The sequence below is a fragment of the Musca autumnalis genome, unplaced genomic scaffold (genome assembly GCF_047663935.1).
Source record: "Musca autumnalis isolate F117 unplaced genomic scaffold, ASM4766393v1 scaffold_3, whole genome shotgun sequence".
Lineage (NCBI taxonomy): Eukaryota > Metazoa > Arthropoda > Insecta > Diptera > Muscidae > Musca > Musca autumnalis.
This window is the reverse complement of record NW_027411866.1, coordinates 176,999,631-177,021,568: the sequence shown is the minus strand read 5'-3', so window position 1 is coordinate 177,021,568 and position 21,938 is coordinate 176,999,631. Positions and strand designations below refer to the sequence as shown.

At 34.6% G+C, this 21,938-nt stretch overlaps 1 protein-coding gene across 1 annotated transcript; it reads right to left on the bottom strand.

Moving 5' to 3' along the window:
* Positions 1–5,342: 5,342 nt before the first annotated feature.
* On the bottom strand, positions 5,343–6,047 carry LOC141398371 (C-type lectin 37Db-like). Its single transcript, XM_073975657.1, has 3 exons — positions 5,945–6,047; positions 5,806–5,879; positions 5,343–5,737 (listed from the first exon to the last, which is right to left on the bottom strand). The coding sequence occupies exons 1-3, from the start codon at positions 6,045–6,047 to the stop codon at positions 5,360–5,362; spliced, it is 555 nt and encodes a 184-aa protein (XP_073831758.1). The 3' UTR covers positions 5,343–5,359.
* Positions 6,048–21,938: the final 15,891 nt, after the last annotated feature.

The window sequence follows — 21,938 nt, the reverse complement described above, 5'->3', positions numbered from 1 at the left end:
GGATTTAGCGCATTATCAGGTTTTATTTGCTAAATCCAGCCAAAATCTACCAGATTTCCCATACAAAAATAAATCCTCCTATTGAGTGGATTTGTTTTAAATCTGGCATAAATCCTCGTATACAACTCTGTTTTTAGCAACATGTTGCTAGAAAATACAAAAACTTGCAAGCTTTCACAAGAAACAAGGTAGATGCATCGGTGAATTGCTACACTAAAAATAATTTAAAATGTAAAAATTTGTAAACAAGGCGGAAAAATTAAATTTGTTTTGATGTGCAAAGTTGATTTTAATCAACCAAGACTAATATTTATGATGTCTAAACGATAAAATAATTCGTTTATTTATTTTAGATGGGCAAACTGCGATAAAATAATAATTTATTTGCTCTTTAGTTAGCATTAGTAGCATAATGTGCTAACATTTTCAGTATTAAACAATACATTTGTAATTTGGCGTATGTTTTTTGAGACGAATTCAATTTACAAAAAATTCTTTTGACGTTTCATATTCGTTCAGATGGGCTGATGCATCTACCTTGGTAATTGTGCTATGAACAAAAATCAGCTGACTGCCATTTAAATCCTCCAAAATGTATATCTAAATGCAATGGGATTTGTACTGGATTTATTAAATCCAGTCGAGGATTTATGGCTAGTCTAAATGAGCTATAAGTCTCAATATCACGTGGATTTGCTCCAAAACGATTTAGATAGTCTTTTTCAGTGTTGTAGTATAAACTGTATGAATTTAAACTTAAAAAAGTGTATGCACATGTGCTTTTTTCGATCTACTCCTTTATTATACCAATATTGTATGAATGGACATGCATTATCATCAGTAGAAACATACGTTGATCTTGGACTTTTGATGGATCCGAAGTAAAATTTTAATAGCCACATTATTACTATGGTGAATAAGGCTTATGGTGTTTTGCGTTTTATAAAAAGTTGGGCGAAAGAATTTACTGATCCATATGTAACTACACAATTATACACATATCTTGTTAGGCCAATTTTAGAGTATGGTTCTGTGGTATGGGATCCTCATTATGCAATCTATTCTGATAACATTGAATCTGCACATTTTTGCATTACGAAATCTACACTGGAGTAGTGACTTTGAATTGCCCTCTTATACTAGTAGACTAAAACTTATCCGGCTACGTACCTTAAAAAGTAGACGTATAATGTTTAATGCTATTACAACTCTGAAAATATTAAATGGCTCTGTACCATCTGACTTTTTAATATCATATTTTAGAATAAATATACCTTTTAGATCCAGTAGATACTACCAATTGTTATACTTAGATTTTCACCGTTCAAACTATGCAATGTGTGATCCCCTCTATAGGATGAGTGTTGGTTTTAATTCTTTATATAGTATTATAGATTTTGGAATGAGCACAGACACTACTAAATCTAGAATAATTATGTTTTTGAATGAGTAGTAAATTATACAATATATATGTAGTTAACTAGCTGATGAATTAATTTTCTGTAGCTGGTCTTTAAACGCTAACAAATAACCCGCTATGATTCGGATCATGGTGTGTACGCGGTCCATACGTATGAGGACGGTCGCCCTCTCGGTCGGAAGGGGTGGGTGTGAGGGGCGTTAGTAACGTTCGTAAAAACAAGTAAAAAAGTATATGTCGGCTTTGGCGACAGAGATATACCCTCAGCCTGTGTGGATTGAGGTACTTTTTTCGCAAAAACACTTATGTATGTATTTAGGGGGTTCTCAAAATGTTGGGCGTAAGGGCCGACAAAAATATGGATAGGACTAAAGCTAAAAAATTTGCGGGGATATCAATAAATAGGGGGTTTTAACATACCAAAGGATCCTCGAACAGACCTTTAACCACACAAAAATGTTGATAATTTGTGTGGGTGGTACCCCAAGGATTGGACAGATAGATGCTACGTCTATGAGATATCGCTCGTACCATTTTAGCGAATATTTTCGAACTTTTTCTAATATTCGATTTTTTTCTAATATTCGAAGAAATATAACGATATCCAAAGTGTGGTCGAACCCAGTATTCGGTTCGACCTCTACAGCCACTACATTTGGTACTATAGGGGTTTTTTACAACTTTCGGGCTGTTTTCTCAAGAAGTGTGGACTTACCCCTGATAAATTTTCACTGCCGCAATTGAGGCAGCGAATGCTTGTTCTAGTTCTGAAAGTGAATTTATCCAAAATTTTGTGTGGGAGGTACCCGAAGGAGTGGACAAATATAGTCCATATTCGAACTTGATCTATATTAGGTAGATATATTTGGATGTGTAAAGTATGGACCAAATAGGTCAGTCCCATCAGAAGTTATCGTGCGCACAATTTTCGAAAATTTTGAAAGTTTGTGGGGGGGGGGTGCCTGAAGGAGTGGACCGATATGGCTTCGAACCTAAACTTAGCTTGGTCAAAATATTACGATGGCCAAATTTTGGACCGGATTTTTTACAACTTTCAGGTTATTTTCTCAGGAAGTATGGACTTGCCTCATATGAAACTTGTACTGTCGTATGTGGGACAGAGAATACAAGTTGTTACAACAAAAATCAAAGCGATTCGAGAGCAGCCCCTTAAATGAACTTATACGAAATTTTGTGTGGGAGGTACCCGAAGAGTTGGGCCGATTAAGTCCATATTTGAACCTTATCTAAGTCTGGTAGACATTTTACGAATTGCACAGTATGTATTCAAGAGTTATCGTGTGAACAAATTTTCCGAACATTTACGAATTTTGTGGGGGAGGTACCGGAAGGAGTGGACCGATATACAAATATTACGAAAGCCAAATTTTGGACCAAATCGGCTCATCCGTTCGAGAGTTATCGTGCGCACCAGCCACACAGACGGACGGACATTGCTAAATCGACTCCAAATTGTCTAAAACACATTTCGTCCAAGCATACATGGGGTCTAAAACCGTTATTTCGATGAGGCACATTTTGTCCGTAAGAAGGTGTATATACCCTCGTTAGCATAAATTCTGAGGGTATAAAAATCATATAATAGAAATGCCGTTATAGAAATGTATGAATATTACACATTCATGCATTTAATTTACATAATTATATGTGTTAATTAACTATGTTAATATTCGACTGCGATACACTACTATTTTTAGTGCTCCGACTGTAGTTTTTTGTTGGAACAGGTAAAATTATTATAGCCTATAAAATAAAACATCATATGACCTAAAAACATCATAATGGCACCATGATACTAACATTATTCGTTCATGCAAATGATTTTATAATTCAAGAATTCTTAACCCATTTTACTACTTATAAATATGTATTAATATTTTGTACTAATTTTCTCAAAGTTTATAACTTATATATAGCGTTGCCAGTATTTTTTAGCCTCTTTTCCCCAACTTCTGCAAAATTTCTCCCCAAAATTCCCCAGATTTTATTGAATTTCCCCAAAAAATCCCCAAACATTTTTAACAAATAATTACAAACAAAGAATTAAAAGTAGTTTTATTTTACTATTGAAATTCACTTCATGCATTTTATTTTACATACGTGACTTAAAAACTTGAAAACGTCAACAAAAAGTTTGTACTAAATAATACTTCATTCAAATTTGTATACTGAAATTCAATTAAATTGGTTTCACATTCATAAAGTACTTATTCTAATACTTTTAATAGAGTTCATAATTGTTACTTCATTATGTCCTTTAGTTGGCGTAGTTAAATCCACCGTGTTATGTATAGTGTATTTCAGTCATTGGCCTATAGGCTTTGTTATACATGTAAAAATCAAAAATAAATAAATAAATAATAGAAAGAACTCTTTCTACACATGCATTATTTGTAATTTCTTGAAATGGATTTGACGCTGCTGCATCCTTATATAAAAAAAAATATTACACCAAAATGTGTTTAAATTACACCCATGGAGGTTTTTGTGTTGTCAACTGTTTCTAAAAAGGTTCTTATAGAACTAAAATTGGGTTTACCCAATGAATTGCAGCAACTATTGGGGGAAATTTGCATTTGTATTAACAAGCGTTAAAGATATTCGGCACGGGTCTTTTTAACATTAATAATTGTTGACTCATCCAAGTATTCAATTTTTTTCAAAAGTAAAGCCTGGATCCATGGCTTTCAGTGGTAAAATATTTTGTGGTTACGTGATGACTGGCAAAAATGAACGGCCACACTATCAAGCAACTGATTATTTAAGCAAAACTGACAGTTTCAAAATTCGATTGCAATTTATTATAAGCTGTTTCCGGGCCCATTTTATCGCTTTGAAAACTTAGATTTAGCATATTTATCTCTTTTTAAACTAGAGCCATGAATGTTAAATAAAGTTTAATTTCATCATTGCTTCTCATTCTCATTTGGCAGTTAAGTCCCATTCAGCAGTTGAAATTATGAATTGTATGAAATTGTATTTCAATTCAACCCATTGTTCTAGTTCACCATCAAATGCCGAACCGCATGATAACACTTCAAAGCTGTTATAAATTATACCAACTGTGACCATTTAGTATCCCAGCAAAATTTGAAGGAAGGGTTCCATGCGATGACGTGATTTCATGGCATCTTTTGCATTGGTTCAAACGAAGTCGTGAAAGATCCGATCTCTTCATTAGCATTTGAACCAATGCAAAGAAAGTCGTGAAAGATCCGATCTTTTCATCAGCATTTGAACCCATGCAAAGGAAGTCGTGAAAGATCCGATCTTTTCATCAGCATTTGAGATGAATTTTGTGTTTTTATTTATACACATTTTTCTAAATATATAAGATTAGTTATTTAAAATAGGCTTGATCTTGTCGGAGACTCGAAATCACAATCAACGCTGTTAAAACTCTCGTCGTAATGATAATGTCATTGCAAAGGGTTGATGAAAATGACATGCCAAAGCATTGGTGGAAATGACATGCCAAAGCATTGGTGAAAATGACATGTCAAAGCATTGGTATAAATGACATGCTATGGATCCAAAAATGAATACCATCTTTTGGGGTCCACGCTCATTTAAAATTCATAGATGAAGATGCTAAAAAGATGACATGCCAGATCACTTGCACCCATGATTGAATGGCATCTCTGGCATCGAACATTTTGCGGGGTATATAACGCATGTTATTTGTGCGTTACGCGTGCGCTACTATTAAAAAAGTTGAAATAATCTGAAATAGTTGCCCAAAAAAAAAATTTCCCCAGGCATTCTAATGATGTCTAATATCTCAAATGCGCACAATAAAATATATTAAAAGTTATGTTTAGAAAATCTCTTTATTTTTCGTTTAAGTGTGTAATTCTTTCATCATTTGCATAAAATTACTTTGAATAGTCTTAGAAAACAGACCACGAATCGTTTTTTCTAAAATACAGTCACCAAAATCGTAGTAGGCTTGTCGGCTTCACAGATATAGAATGCGTCTTGGCTACAAATCCAATCATTCATTTCATATGTGGAATTTTTGTACCACAAGTGAACACAATCTTCACCTTCACCTTTGTTACTGCCATTGTCTGGTTGCGCCGATGTCCAGGCAGCATATTTCATTGGTTCACCAGTTCTGTAATAATAAAATTGTCCTTCAGAATGCAAATCAGATCCTGATATCCAAAACCATCTATCCGTGGGATAATTTGTTTTTAGGTGCTCTGAAAGTTCATTGAATTCTTGTTGATTGTCAAAAGAAGCCAAGTAGCCGCCCATACCTCGGCAAATCAAATTTGCTTTGAACCAGTTCACCTTTGTAAAAAGTAGCGAATAAAAATTACTAATTTCACGGTAAACATTCTAATGTCAAGCATACATACCTTGCTTTCGCCAATGTGATATAGTTTTTGGCCCAGTCTGGTAAATGGCGATACTTCCAAGTTATCGGGATAATCTGACACAATAAAAAGAAATTCATACTTATTTTTTGATTGATCCGAGCAAATAGCGGTGTCTTACTCTCTAATACAGTAGCTGTTACATTTGGTGTCCGCGATCCAGTCCCAAAATGGCAGGCCATGAAACACAAGAGGCAAAACATTAAAGTTCTATTGCAGCTCATTTTTGTTTGTATCTCTCGTCGAATACTACGGCACAACTGAATCTTTCAATCAATCAAACCTCGTCAAGTGGATAAGATGAGAATAAGGGGTGTGAATAGGGATCCGATGCGTGGAAAGAAAACACTTCTTTCCCAGTTGAATGCTATACATTGACTGTTTATTGAAAGTAAAATTATTCTTAAGAACTAAATAGTAAAATATTACTTAACCTACTTAACTAGTGTGTAGAAAAGAGAAAGTGAGAGTGCACATATGTGTACGAACGCATCTGCCATACAATCTTATGGAGAGGTCGTAAAATACTCTTATCTTACATGCGCATACATGTAGCAAGCAACCACATGGTTATTAGACTGCTCATAGATTGCAGTAGGCGTCCAGAAAACTGAATGAAAAATTATTTTTTGTGTTGTAAGCCAGGACGTTTTTCTCGAATTTGTACATTTAATTGATCCAAAAGGTTGCAATAGTACTCTGAATTTATTGTTTTACCCTTTTGCAGATAGTCAATCAATAAAATACCTTTGAAGTCCCAAAAACAGTTGCCATAACCTTACCAGCCGATTGAATTGTTTTTGCCTTCTTTGGGGCACTTCCTCCAGCTTCAGTCCATTGTTTGGATTGTTCTTTTGTCTCTGGAGTATAGTGGTGTATCCATGTCTCATCAACAGTTATGAAACGACGCTTAAAATCAATTTTATTTCGCTTAAAACTATCCAAACAAGCATTCTTATGCTTTTTTGATCGACTGTTACAAATGCGGCACCCATCTTGCAGAAAGCTTTTTCATCGGTTTGAGATGCCCATGATATTAGCAATTTCACGCACTTTTATTCGTCGATCATTTAATACCATATCATGCACTTTGGCTACAATTTCTGTTGTTGTTGCTGTTTTTGGACGTCCACTACGTGGTTCATCTTCAATACTTGTACGACCACGTTTAAATTCAGCAACCCAATTTTTTACTGTTGCATATGAAGGAGCACTTTCACCTAACACATTCACCATATCATTATGAATTTCTTGTCCCGATAAACCTTTTTTATGTAAATATTTAATGACAGCACGCATTTCTAATTTTTCCATTGTAAAAAAATTGCGGATGCGTCTTTTTTGAACACCTGTTTCTATATGAAGGAGTTGCCAGATCGAAACAAAATTTAACATGTGTTCATAACAGAGATGGAAGTTTCCAAAACACTTAAGCTTTGGGGAGTTTTGTTTACAAGTTTTTGCAAGGAAAATTTTTCTTGTAAGAACTTGCAAGTTTGATCAACTGATTTAAATTCGAATGTTGTGTGGCGGACTTCTTGGCAAAAACATAAACAAACGTTTGGTTATTAAAATAAATAGAAATAAAAAAGGGAAAATTACACTGTGCAACACTGGAAATGGAAACAACTTCTAATGGATATTTTCTGAATGTACATATTGAGCCTACAAAAACCTTAATTGGGTTTTGTGTTCTTAGATCGGGTTTAGGTTTTATGGCCTAATCTAAACCTACCTAATATGAGCCTTTTTTCCAGTGATCGGACCGTTATTTCCGAAGCGAATAAGAATTTTGCTTTGCAGCTTCACCAATATTGTAGCCCTAGTATGTAGAACTTATGTGTCAAACAGATGAACTAGGAAAAGCTGCATCTAGCGCAACAAACTTGTTAAAATATAGAAAAGTTTACATAATTTCTGAAATTCTGGTCAGTAACAACTAAACTGTTGGGAGTTCAAACAAGTAACCATTCTACAAATTTTCCAAATAATGTGACCATCAATTCTTCAGAACATTCTGAAACTCTAAAATGGTTATTTCACGTTGTTTAAGCGGCATTTCAAAACATACCTTTTACAAAATTTATTTCAAACAATGTTCACACAGGCCGTTTATTCTCATGTTGGGTATTTCAATGAATTATTGAAATATTTATCAAATTGTTGTTGAAAAATTTGCTGCAAACAAGGCGATAGAGGCATTTTACAACAATATAATGTTCTGAAGAGTTGTGTATTACATTCCAGAGAATATTTTCCCAAAAGGTAACATTAAGAAGAATTTCACATTTTTGGAGATACGCTGCGAAATATACACAAATTATACAATTTTTAGATATATTATAAAATTTGAGGCAATAAATGCAGTTTTTCGAGTTCACTATTCCTCCAAATATTTTCTTCTTGCTCTTATCTACAAGTTTGCTGCAGATGCCAAAACAAGGTTCGTATTGGTTTCGGAGATACAGCCCCGATTTGTTTTAAAAATTCGATCTTTAACCATGTTTAGATGAGGCCATAAAAACCGAAACCTATCTAAAAAAACAAAACCCAAATATGGTTTTTGCCTACTGGTCCTGTACTTTCATAAAATTCTGGACAGAAGTTGTTTGCACGCGGTTAGCTTAAAAATGTTGCACAGTGTTATTAAATAAATTATGGAAAACGATAATATAAATAAAATAACTTATTTTGTAGTTTGTGGTGACTACTTTTTTATTTTATTATTTATTTATTTAATCTCTTCCGCCAACTTCTTCTTCTTCTTCAAATCGCCTGACTTCTTGCAAGATTTTGCAAATTGCTGTTCGATAACAATCTGCAAATTTTTAGCTTCGAGGGAGTAAAATTGGTGGAGAGACGTTACTGAGAAATTGCTGAGTACTTGCAAGTACTTTTCACTTGCGAAGTTATCGTACAGACCTAATATTTTGGTCCATTTAAATTGTATAGTTATTTATCACAAGGGCCCGTCCTATAGTTAAAAGTATGACAAAATAAGACGTTCTTCATATTTACAGTTTTATATTTAGAACACTTGTCCAACAATTACATGGAGGGTATAAACACACCTCCGCCATAAGTTAGAGGTTTATCATTTCATTTGTAACTCATCAGCGTAAAAGTCTTAATTGGAGGTAGCCATGCCCGTCCGTCCGTCTGTTGTAATTACGCTATCCTCCCGTAACGAATTGAGCTAGAGCGCTGAAATTTTGTACACACTTGTCTTTGGTCTGAACTTAGATCAAGTTGGAAAATGGGCTATATATATCGGTTAACGTTCCCCATCCAATTTTCTGAATTTTGACATTTAAAGTAAAAAATCAACCATCAAAGGGAAGCTAGTTATTCCATATTGACCTTGCATATATGTATCATGTTCGGCCAGGTCGAAGTTAAACCTCTTTTACTTGTTAATGAAATATGCTGCAGAAAATGCAAAATCCATTTTCATCAGGAAATTAAAAAATGTCACACGGCTATAATAAAATAGGTATTGTATTTCAGAAGCAGCTAGAATCAATTAATTTTACCTTTTTTTACCCTCAGCCTTTATGGCTTTACCTAATTAATTGCGTGAGCGTTCGAAAAAACAAAATACCTGTATTTGTTTTTGTTGTCAATTTGAAATACATGTATTTCGTATTTGTATTTTTGAACGCACACGCAACACGCAGAGCTATAGGTTTGGCCTTTAGGCTAACTAGGAGGTTATATACCCTTTGAGAAGATTTAAATTTGCCTCATTTAAATAATTTTTTAGACCTAAAGTATGTTTGGACGAAATCTGTTTCAGATAATTTGGTGTCATGTCCGTCCTTCTGTCTGTCTGTCTTGCTGGCTGGAGCGCATGATAACTCTCTAAAGGATTAACCGATTTGGCCCAACATTTTGTTCTAAGATGGTCTATATCGGCCCAATCCTCCCACCACAAATGTTCAACATTTTATGCTAAAATGGTGCGCACGATATCGGATCAACCGATTTGGTCCATATTTTTTCTCGTAATGTTTCATCTAGATATAGGTCAGATTCACACAAAAATGTTAAAATTGTTCGCACAAGTGCAGTTTAAAGACATACATATCTCAGGTCTTAAAATTTATTTGAAGCAGGTTGTCCTCGCGCCTCCTATTGCAACGGTACAATTTTTTTCGGGTGCCCTACCTAAAAGCCCTACAGTCACCAAGTAAAATCACTAACAAGTAAAAAAGTGTCAGTCGCTTTGCCGACAAATGTATCCCTCAGCCAATGTGAATTAAAACTTTCATCTACAGACAGAGAGAATGTATTTAGCGTCTCTTCAGAATTTTGTGGCCCTTTTTCAACATTTGAACTTGCCGACAAAAATGTGAATTAGGAATTAAGTGGACTAAGACACAAATGTTGAACTTTTGTGGGGGAGGTACCCTTAGGGGGGACCGATATGGGCCATTCTAGAAGTTAAGCTTAATTTTGACAAAATATTAGGAGATCCAAAGTTTGGACCAAATTGGTTGCACCATTCAAGTGATATCGTCCTAACATTTTAGTGACATTTTTTAAATATTGGGGAGAAGTATTGGAAGTTGGGGACCGGTATTGTCCCATGAAACTAAGTTTGGATAAAATATGACGAAGATCATATGTTGCACCAAATCGGTAGAACAGTTCGAGAGCCACATGTGGTGACATAAGGCTTTTTACACCTTTCGGGATGTTTTCCCAAGAAATATGGACCTGCTCCTGAAAAAAACGTTTACCGTCGTAATGGAGGAGCGAATATAAATCGTTTCAACAAAAATTAAAGTGATTAGAGAGCAGGTCTTAAAGTGAACTTATCCGAAATTTTGTGTGGGAGGTACAAAAAGGAGTGCACAAATATAGTCCATATTCGAATTTGGTCTATATCTGGTAGATATATTAGAATGTGCAGAGTATGGATTACATCAGTCACTCCCTTCAAGAGTTATCGTGCGCATATTTTTTCCGAAGATTTTTGAATTTTTGTGAGGGAGGTACCTGAAGAAGTGGACCGACATGGTTTATCTTCGAACTTAAACTATGTTTGGACAAAATATTACGAAGGCCAAATTTTGGACCGAATTGGCAGATCCGTTCGAGATTTATCGTGCGCTCCAACCACTACACACGGTGTCATAGAGGTTTTTTTGCACCTTTCAGGCTATTTTCTCAGGAAGTATGGACTTGCCCCTTATGAAACTTGTACCGTCGTATGGGGGACAGCGAATACAAGTTGCTACAACAAAAATCAAAGCGATTCGAGAGCAGGTCCTAAACTGAACTTTTCCGAAATTTTGTGTGGGAGGTACCCGAAGGAGTGGACCGATTGAGTCCATATTTAAACTTCATCTAAGTCTGGTTGAACTTTCACGATGTACAAAGTGTGGGCCAAATCAGTTACTCCCTTCTTATCGTGCGCACAAATTTTCCGAACATTTTCGAACTTTTGTGGGGGAGGTACCGGAAGGAGTGGAGCGATATAGCCCATCTTCGAACTTAAACTAAGTTTGGGCAAAATATTACGAAAGCCAAAATTTGAACCGAATCGGTTCGTCCGTTCGAGAGTTATCGTGTGCTCCAGCCAGACAGACAGACAGACGGACGGACATTGCTCAATCGACTCCAAATTGTCTGAAACACATTTCGTCCAAACATACTTGGGGTCTAAAACCATTATTTCGATGAGGCACATTTTGCCCGTATGAAAGTGTATATACCCTCGTTAGCATAAATGCTGAGGGTATAATGAGCACTTACGAACTGATTATCCTATTTGGCTGAATTTTTGCACATCGAGTACCTCCCTCACAAATTTTCACAAATTTCGTTTTTGTGTAGTTTATGGGCTTTTTGGACTTTTCAAATCTCCCTAGAAATCATATATATTCCATTTTGCTAGGGGAAACAATACTTCCCGAGATATGAACCCCGATTTAGGACAACTCTGTTATACATCTCCCGCACACGAAAGTTTTTAGTAGTACTTGTGACAGTGCTATAAATGTATTCTGCGTAGACTGTGTTGATTGAGACTGTCAGCTATTAATTTTAAAAAACAAGGGATCTGTTCTTAGCACATTTAGGTTAGATATATGGCGAAAAACAAAAATCCTTTGCAATTCCATATGAAAAAAATTAAAAAATTTTTTTGCGAGCGCATCTACAATTTTTTGCATAGAGGTTAAGAAAAAAATTCTGGTTTCAAGTTTGTTCGCGTTCACAAAATTGGACGATGCGCGCAAAAGTTACAGCGGTTTTTATTCTCATATAAAGAACAAATATCTAAAAATATTTTATTTGTTGTTATGAGAAACTGTATGCATAAATCGTTAACAGCATCCCATATCTATTCGTAGATGTTTAAATAGTTTTAAAATTAATTATTATTTTCGCGGAAAATCAACAAATAATACAAAAAATTTGAAGTAAATCCAAATTATCCTGTCCCAGAGTCCGTACAAACCCTCAAAAAATAAATTAAAAAATATATGCGAATCTAGACAATGCGTAGAGAAATATGATACCAAATTTATAGAGATTGGGTACATAAACTGCATACTATAGCAACAACAAAAGAGAAAAACTTATTGTTGGAAAATATTGTTGAAAATATATTTTTTGGTTTGATTCGAAAAATTAAAAAAAAAATATTTGGGAGTTCTTCAACTGTTTCGCTAAAATCCCATACAATAATTAATGTGTACTGCTAAAACTTCATCAAGAAATATGGTATACCATCGTGAAAGCTTATTTGCTTACAGTGATAACTTATAAGGATAGGAAATTAAGAGTAATATTGAAATTACAATCATTCAAAAATGTGGAAATTAAAAAGCCTATTATTCGCGAATTAGTTAAAATCAGTTGATGCACATCCGTTTTTGGATACAGCGAATCAATTTCTTTCAATACCTATGCATATTTCGATGTTTCACTCAGCGGTCAAAGTGTGCCGCCAGTTGCATCACACAATGCAAAAACCCTTAAAGTGGCTAAAAATCGTGCAATTTCCATACGATTTTGATGCGCATCCGGTTTCAATAGCACCCATCAAAAATACGTCTATATACACATACTAGCAAAGTGCCCGCTACTTCGTATGCGTTATGGTGATGGTTATGGTAATGGTTAAAACATTTTGTGTACTAATACGTTCGATTTCGTCACGTTCGATTTTCGTCACGCCTACACATCAAGAGCAATCCACATTTTTTGAGATATTTTAATTGAGGTTCTCAGCGCAAATACGGCCTAACCCAACAACCGTCATCCTCATTTCCAGCTCTATCTGTTCCCCCAAAACCAATTATAGAACTACTTAGTACTTTACATGTAAATACATATGTAAATACGGACCTTCTCCTATTATTTCAAATTTCCCTTTACACAATAACAAATTGTACCAAATCCTGTGCCATTTACAACTTTTCGTATATTTATGGCACATATTTCTTAAATCGGACGTTATAAGCAAATGCTAACAGTAATCTTAATTCCAAATCTCACGAATCCAGATCTATCCGTTCATCCAATACAAAATTGTACCATACATGGAACCATTTCGTACCCCTAAGTGTACCTAATTCTACATTTTAGGATTCGAGCGCCACATTTTAGGATTTCACCCAAATCCTAATTGTACAAAATGTAGTACTTTTTGTAAGCATAAGTACGCATTTCCAAAACTAACCCCAACAGTAATATTAACTCCAAAATTCAAGATTCCAGCTCTAACCGTTCGCTCAAATCCAAGTTGTACCAAATTTAGTACCGTTTAGTACTTTTCGTACATATAAGTACGAATTTCCAAAACTTCCTCAATCCTACACCCCAACAGTAATCTTAATTCCAAACTTCAAGATTCCAGCTCCAGCCGTTCGCTCAAATCCAAATTGAACCAAATTTAGTACTTTTCGTACTCATAAGTACGAATTTCAAAAACTACTTCCATATCTCAATTCTACACTCCAACAGTAATCTTAATTCCAAATTCTTTGATTTCAACTCTATCCGTTCGCTCAAATCCAAATTGTACCAAATTTAGTACTATTTAGTACTTTTCCTACCCATAACTAAAAATTTCCAAAATTTTATCAATCCTACAATTTAACAGGTATTTTAATTCCAAACTTGAGGATGGCAGCTACATCAGATCAGCGAAATCCAAATTGTACCAAATTTAGTACTTTTCGTACCCATAAGTACAAATTTTCAAAACTACCTCAGTGCAATGTTCAAACAATAAGCTTAATTCCGAATTTCAGAATTCCAGATACATCCGACAACTCAAATCCAAATTTGGTACCATTTAGTACTATTCGTATCCAAAGTACGAATTTCCAAACCTACCTCTATCAACACTCCAACAGCAATTTTAATTCCGAATTTCACGATTCCAAATGTATCCCATCATTGAAATCTAAATTGTACCAATTTTAGTACTATTTAGTACTTTTCCTACCCATAACTAAAAATTTCCAAAACTTTATCTATCCTACACTCCAATAGTACTCCTTATTCCAAATCTCGGAATTTCAGCTATATCCGTTCACCCAAATCCAAATTGTACCAAATTTGGTACTATTTAGTACTATTCGTACCCAAGAGTACGAATATCCACAACTATCTCAATCCTACACGCCAAGAGTAATCTTAATTCCACATTTCAGAATTACAGCTGCATCAGATCACCGTAATCCAAATTGTACCAAATTTAGTACTTTTTGTTCCCATAGTTCCGAATTTCCAAACCTACCTCTATCCAACACTCCAAAAGTAATCTTAATTTCGAATTTCAGGATTCCAAATGTATCGGATCACCCAAATCCAAATTGTACAAAATTTGGTACCATTTAGTACTTTTCGTTGCCATAAGTACGAATTTCCAAAAGTATCCAAATCCCACACTCCAATATTAATCTTAATTCCAAATTTCACTATGCCAGCTCTATCCGATCACTTAACTACTCATATGTACGAATTTCGAAAACTGCCTCCATATCTCAAACCTACGCTCCAACAGTAGTAGTAATTCCAAATTTCAGAATTCCAACTTTATCGGTTCGCCCAAATTCAATTTGTACCAAATTTAGTACCATTTAGTACTATTCGTACACATGAGTACACAATTTCAAAACCACCTCCTTATATGAACTCATCTTTTAAACCTTGATTTTCATTCCAAATTTCAAGATTTTAGCTCTATCCGTTCACGTAATACCAAATAGTACTAAATTTAGTAACTTTTAGTACTTTTCGTACACTTATAGTTCGAATTTCCAAAAACCATTTGGTACACCTTTCTAACTCTCCATCAGTGAACCTCATTCCAAATTTCAGGATTCTAGCTCTTCGCGTTTGCCTAATACAAAGTGTACCATATTTAGTACCGTCTAGTACTTTTAGTACAGTTCTAGTTCGAATTTTTCCAAAAATCCAGCCTTATCTGACACCTTCAGACCAAGCGTGACCCTCACCCAAAATTTCAAGATTCTAGCTTTAGTCGTTTAGTCTGGGCGTTGATTATCAGTCAGTCAGTCAGAGAGTCATCATTACTGAACTCTTTTATAATATAATCAAATGATGTTAGTTACTACGCTTATAGCTGAACTGATTTTGACAACTCGCACCAATTCGGAATGGTCTCATAGCAGAAAAGGATAAACCCTAAAAAATTGCGAAAATCTGTGAAAAATTTGCAAAAAATATTTTTAAGAAAGTCAATGTTTCCACACATTTTTCTCAAGCTTTGCGTTCGGAGTCAGTTTTCATTTTATTCAAACAATTCTTTGTGGAAATTAATTGCGAAAAATAGTTTATAAGACGCGAGTTTAGATATTACCATTCTCAGCGTGGTATTTTTGGAAAACATAATAGGAAGAACGCTGGCAGAATATAAGGGATGTTTTCAAATGACATCGAAGTTAATATTATTGAAGAATGCGGATTTAACCTTAAATTAACTGGCCGTTGTGTTGCCATCAACCCCACATACCCACGGCCAAATTCACCATCGAGTTGGATCTTTGTTACCACATTGTTGTCTTCATCAACTCAATAACTTGCAATATTCACATCAGCTTTGTTCCTTTACTTTTTTAATGGTTAGGGTGGTAAAAGAGAAAAGTGTCAAAATTGCCCAAAATTGCTCTCTCATGAACATTTTTACCAGAAAAGTAAAGGAACGGAAAAATTGTAGATCTGGCAGCAATGTCAAAAAGAGACATAAGTTGTGTCTTTTTACTTTTTCAGTAATAATTATTCAGTAACTTCTTTTCAGAGAGTAAGAGAGATTTTACTCTTTGATACGAAAATAGAGAAAAAGTAAAAAGACAGCATTTAGTAAACTTTAGCAAGATAACAGTTGATAACCAAAACAAAAACATTGGCGCCAATGCATGAAAGAAAAAATAACTCCAAAGCAATGAAAAAGTTCTTCAATTTTAAGCAAAATAAATAAAAAATAGTTAATATATTAATAAAATAATCAATAAATAAACCTGAGTCGTAATATTTGTAGTATTTTTCCACAAAAAATAAGATAAACATTGAGCAGCTGACCATTCCCAGATGATTAAAAAACAGCTGATCGAACTTGCTAAAGGTTGCTGGGAAAAATTCTTTCAGCAACTTTTAGCAATTTCTCAGCAAACAACTGTCAAACTTGTTCTCTCACTTCGCTCTCTTTTACTGAACTTTTGTGTAAAAAGACAGCATTTAGTAACATTTCGTAATAATTATTACAAATTATCACGTAAAAAGACACACCTATAAAAAAATCAAATTTCGTCTTTTATTTCACAGTTTTTAATTTAATTTTGTCAGCGTTCGACTTTTTCTTCTGTTTTTCGTCCAGTTTCGTCAAACAAAAGTCGAAAAATCAGTTCTGCCATTTTTTACCTGCAGAAATTTTGCTGGTAGCCTGTGGTAGAAGAGAAAGCATGGTATAAGTAAAGAGGTAGATTTAAATGAAAAAAATCTATAGAACCCTTGTTTTCCTTGGATTCCTAAAACTTCAAAATAAAAGCAACAAGTGGGTTTGTCTACAATGCATTTTTTCAGCATTTTATAAAAAACGCGAAAAATGAATGAAGAGTTAAGTTTTCTCCACATAATCGAGTTGTGAATATGATAAACCGATTGTTTCAATGCAAATCTCACCAATTTCTTCCATACAAATGGTTTAAAAACAATTTTAAAAATCATTGAATTCGATTGTTTTTAAAATTGTTTGGCATATTATTCAAACACCACACATACATACACAGTTTGTTTATATTGTTTTGAAGTTTTAGGCATACTCGAATGAAAAAATTTAAATTGACATAAAGCTTTGGCTAACCTTTCTTATTAAACCATGAGAGAAAGCCATTTTCGCTCTCTCTCCACTCTCACTCTCTTAAAAATTGCTTCCAGTTTTGCCACTTTTCGGGGTTAAGGAACGCTTTGCAGGCTAAAAATGGTAACAAATGGTAGAAATGGTAACCTCAGGTAAGTAAAGGGACACAGCTATCATTGTATCGAGTTCGTGACTAATCAAGGGATCCATAATTAATATGAACAACGAGATGCGAAACCGAGGTTGTTACGAAGACAGGTAATGACTGCATAAACATGCCATTAATGACCTGCGTAATAAAAAGGATCGTTGAAGGTATGTCGATTCTATGATCGGATGATTTTGAGAAAACCGTCTCATGTACACCACTTTCCATAGCGTTCGATTAGATCAAAACTTGCCTGAAATTATCTCCTCCACCAAGAATTGTATTTAAGTAAAATAAAACCATTAGTTTCCGTTCGCTTTTGAAAGTACTAAACTCGACGGCTTATTCCTAGGAAACGTGGAATATGCTAACTGCTAATCAGCCCAATCATGAATATCAACTCACCGTGAGTTGCTTCACTTTCTCCTTTAAGTTGCATCGACAGAAAGACAAAACTCACGGGGAGTTTACATTCATGATCGGGCTGAATATTCTTTTAAACCAGATCTAATACGAATGAGAGATTTATATTTTCTACCCATTCTAAATTCGAAATACCATGTTACAGTAATTCCACTTGGACGATGCAGATACAACCTTTAAAATACATAAAAACTGGAAGTTCCTAAATATGGGGTATATACTAAACTAGAACCTATATTGATCTTTTTCTGCGTCCAGGTCTTCTGCCCATTGGGAATCCGAAATACCAAATTACAAGGACTACAATGGAAACATATTTTAAAAACTTCACTTCGTTGTACCTTCCAATCTGATAACCCGCTATACCAAATTACAGCAATTTCGGTCGGGAGGAAAATATGGACCTGTGTATATAATTTTTGCGGAGGAGTTTTTTAACCACTAGCCACTTTAAATGGCAAATTAGATCAGGATGTTTTTTTATGTTTGGGCTATACTGAAATGGGGACTTATGCCAAAAAATGTTCATGGAGTTTTCTTACCACTGGGAACATTAAATGTGAAATTAAAGCCAATACTGTTAGAAAATTTGGTGAAAACTTAAAACACCGTTTCCGTTATGCGGAGGCTATACGAAAATATGGACCCATTTTCAATACCAATTGTCTCAGGATTACTACAAATGACTACATAAAGTTTAATTCATTGTGAGTTCTATCTTGATTTCAGAAGACGGACGGATGGACATAGTTAAATCGAATTAGAATTGTATGCTGATCAAAAATATATGTACACATGTACATATATAGTTAATGGAAAAAAGTGGTGTTGCAATGAATGAATGAATGGAATGAACAATTTAATATACCCCACATCTTATGTTGAAGGGTATTAAAATTGTGTGTTGCCAAGAGTTTCAAAAACTCAACAAAAAATAATGTACATTTTCTATGAGGGATATATTAAAACGTAAACTACATATACCTACAATTCTCGGTATGAATTAATAGCTCCAAAGAAGACTTAGACAAAATGCCAGCCATTTTAGTGAGGAAATATATGTAAACCTGCAAAACACCTAAAAATCGGGAAGTACCGTTCTTTGGGGCCTATATCAAAACATGGATCGATATAGCCCATTTTCAATATCAAACATCCTAGGAGTAATGTAAACTTCGGTACCATATTATAAAGCTCTATCTTAAATATTGCGAGCTGTATCTAAATCAGCAGACAGACGAACATGTTTATATCACCAAAGAATTTTATGCTGATAAAGAATATGTATATACTTTATACGGTTTCCAAAGAATAGTTCGATGTGTTATTCTATTTCAAATTCGTCTCGCAATAGCCATGACAAAAATGAATAGCAAGGCAAATAATCAACTTCAATGTACCTTAAATGACTGCGAGACGAAGTTCGCTGGGTCCACTAGTACAATATACAATATGTAGTTAACTAGCTGATGAATTAATTTTCGGTAGCTTGTCTTCAAGCGCTAACAAATAACCCGCTATGATTCGGATCATGGTGTGTACGCGGTCCCTACGTATGGGGACGGTCGCCCTCTCGGTCGGAAGTGGTGGGTGTGAGTGGCGTTGCGAACGTTCGTAAAAACAAGTAAAAAAGTATCAGTCGGCTTTGCCGACAGAGGTATACCTTCAGCCTGCTTGAATTGAGGTACTTTTTTCGCAAAAACACTTATGTATTTAGGGGGTTCTTAAAATGTTGGGCGTAAGGGCCGACAAAAATATGGATAAGATTAAAGCTAAAAAATTTGCGGGGATATCGATAGATAGGGTTTTTTTCAACATACTAAAGGATCCTCGAACAGACCATTAAGCACACAAAAATGTTGAACATTTGTGTGGGTGATATCACAAGGATTGAACAGATAGGGACCAAATTTGAAGATAAAATAAGTTTCGACAATATTTAGAGATCCAAAGTTTGGACCAAATCGGTTGCTACGTCTATGAGATATCGCTCGTACCATTTTAGCGAATATTTTCGAACTTTTTCTAATATTCGATTTTTTTCTAATATTCGAAGAAATATTACGATATCCAAAGTGTGGTCGAACCCAGTATTCGGTTCGACCTCTACAGCCACTACATTTGGTAGTGGACCGATATGGCTTCGAACCTAAACTTAGCTTGGAGAGTAATATTGCGATCCAAGCATTACACATGGTGTTAAAGGAATTTTTTGCAACTTTATCGTATGTGGGACAGAGAATACAAGTTGTTACAACAAAAATCAAAGCGATTCGAGAGCAGGCCGTAAACTGAACTTATACGAAATTTTGTGGGGGGAGGTACCCGAAGGGGTGGACCGATTAAGTCCATATTTGAACCTTATCTAAGTCTGGTAGACATTTTACGAATTGCAAAGTATGTATTCAAGAATTATCGTGTGAACAAATTTCCCGAACTTTTGTGGGGGAGGTACCGGAAGGAGTGGACCGATATGACCAATCTTCGAACTTAAACTAAGCTTGGACAAAATATTACGAAAGCCAAATTTTTGACCAAATCGGCTCATCCGTTCGAGAGTTATCGTGCGCACCAGCCAGCCAGACAGACAGGCGGACGGACATTGCTAAATCGACTCCAAACTGTCTAAAACACATTTCGTCCCAACATACTTCGGGTCTAAAACCGTTATTTCGATGAAGCACATTTTGTCCGTAAGAAAGTGTATATACCCTCGTTAGCATAAATTCTGAGGGTATAAAAAACATATAATAGAAATGCCGTTTCAGAATATTACACATTCATGCATTTAATTTACATAATTCTGAGTTAATTAACTATGTTAATATTCGACTGCGATACACTACTATTTATAGTGCTCCGACTGTAGTTTTTTGTTGGAACAGGTAAAATTAATATAGCCTATAATATAGCTTTTTATGAAATCATTTTGTCGCAAATAAACATCATAATGGCACCATGATACTAACATTATTCGTTCATGCAAATGATTTTATAATTCAAGAATTTCTACCCTTTTTACTACTTATAAATATGTATTAATATTTTGTACTAATTTTCTCAAAGTTTATAACTTATATATAGCGTTGCCAGTATTTTTTAGCCTCTTTTCCCCAACTTTTCCAACAATTTTCCCCAAAATTCCCCAGATTTTATTGAATTTCCCCAATAAACCCCAAACAATTTTAACAAATAATTACAAACAAAGAATTAAAAGTAGTGTTATTTTACTATTGAAATTCACTTCATGCATTTTATTTTACATACGTGACGTGTACGTGACTTAAAAATTTGAAAACGTCAACAAAAAGTTTGTACTAAATAATACTTCAATCAAATGTGTACACTGAAATTCAATTAAATTGGTTTCACATTCATAAAGTACTTATTCTAATACTTTTAATAGAGTTCATAATTGTTAGTTCATTATGTCCTTAAGTTGGCGTAGTTAAATTCACCGTGTTATGTATAGTGTATTTCAGTCATTGGCCTATAGGCTTTGTCATACATGTAAAAATCAAAAATAAATAAATAATAGAAAGAACTCTTTCTACACATGCATTATTTGTAATTTCTGGAAATGGAGTTGACGCTGCTGCATCCTTATATAAAAAAAAATATTACACCAAAATGTGTTTAAATTACACCCATGGAGGTTTTTGTGTTGTCAACTGTTTCTAAAAAGGTTCTTATAGAACTAAAATTGGGTTTACCCAATGAATTGCAGCAACTATTGAAAACTTAGATTTAAACTCCGTACACACTAGAGCTTTTTTGCCGGGTTAACCTTCTTTATGAGGATTTAGTTGACGTATACCTAATGGAATTGACATTTGAAACCCAAACCCACTGGGTTAACCCGGTTATATGTAAACGGCCTATTAGATGTTAAATAAAGTTTAATTTCATCATTGCTTCTCATTCTCATTTGGCAGTCAAGTCCCATTAGCAGTTGAAATTATGAATTGTATGAAATTGTATTTCAATTCAATCCATTGTTATAGTTCACCATCAAATGCCGAACCGCATGATAACACTTCAAAGCTGTTATAAATTATACCAACTGTGACCATTTTGTATATGACGCATGTTATTTGTGCGTTACGCGTGCGCTACTATTAAAAAAGTTGAGATAATCTGATATAGTTGCCCAAAAAAAGAATTTCCCCAGGCATTCTAATGATGTCTAATATCTCAAATGCG

Excerpts from the sequence above, each read along its gene's own strand:
- LOC141398371 (XM_073975657.1), bottom strand. The coding sequence starts at position 6,047 with ATGAGCTGCAATAGAACTTTAATGTTTTGCCTCTTGTGTTTCATGGCC. Across the intron at positions 5,880-5,944 it reads AACAGCTACTGTATTAGAGA|ATTATCCCGATAACTTGGAA; the intron begins GTAAGACACCGC and ends TTATTGTGTCAG. Across the intron at positions 5,738-5,805 it reads ATCACATTGGCGAAAGCAAG|GTGAACTGGTTCAAAGCAAA; the intron begins GTATGTATGCTT and ends CTTTTTACAAAG.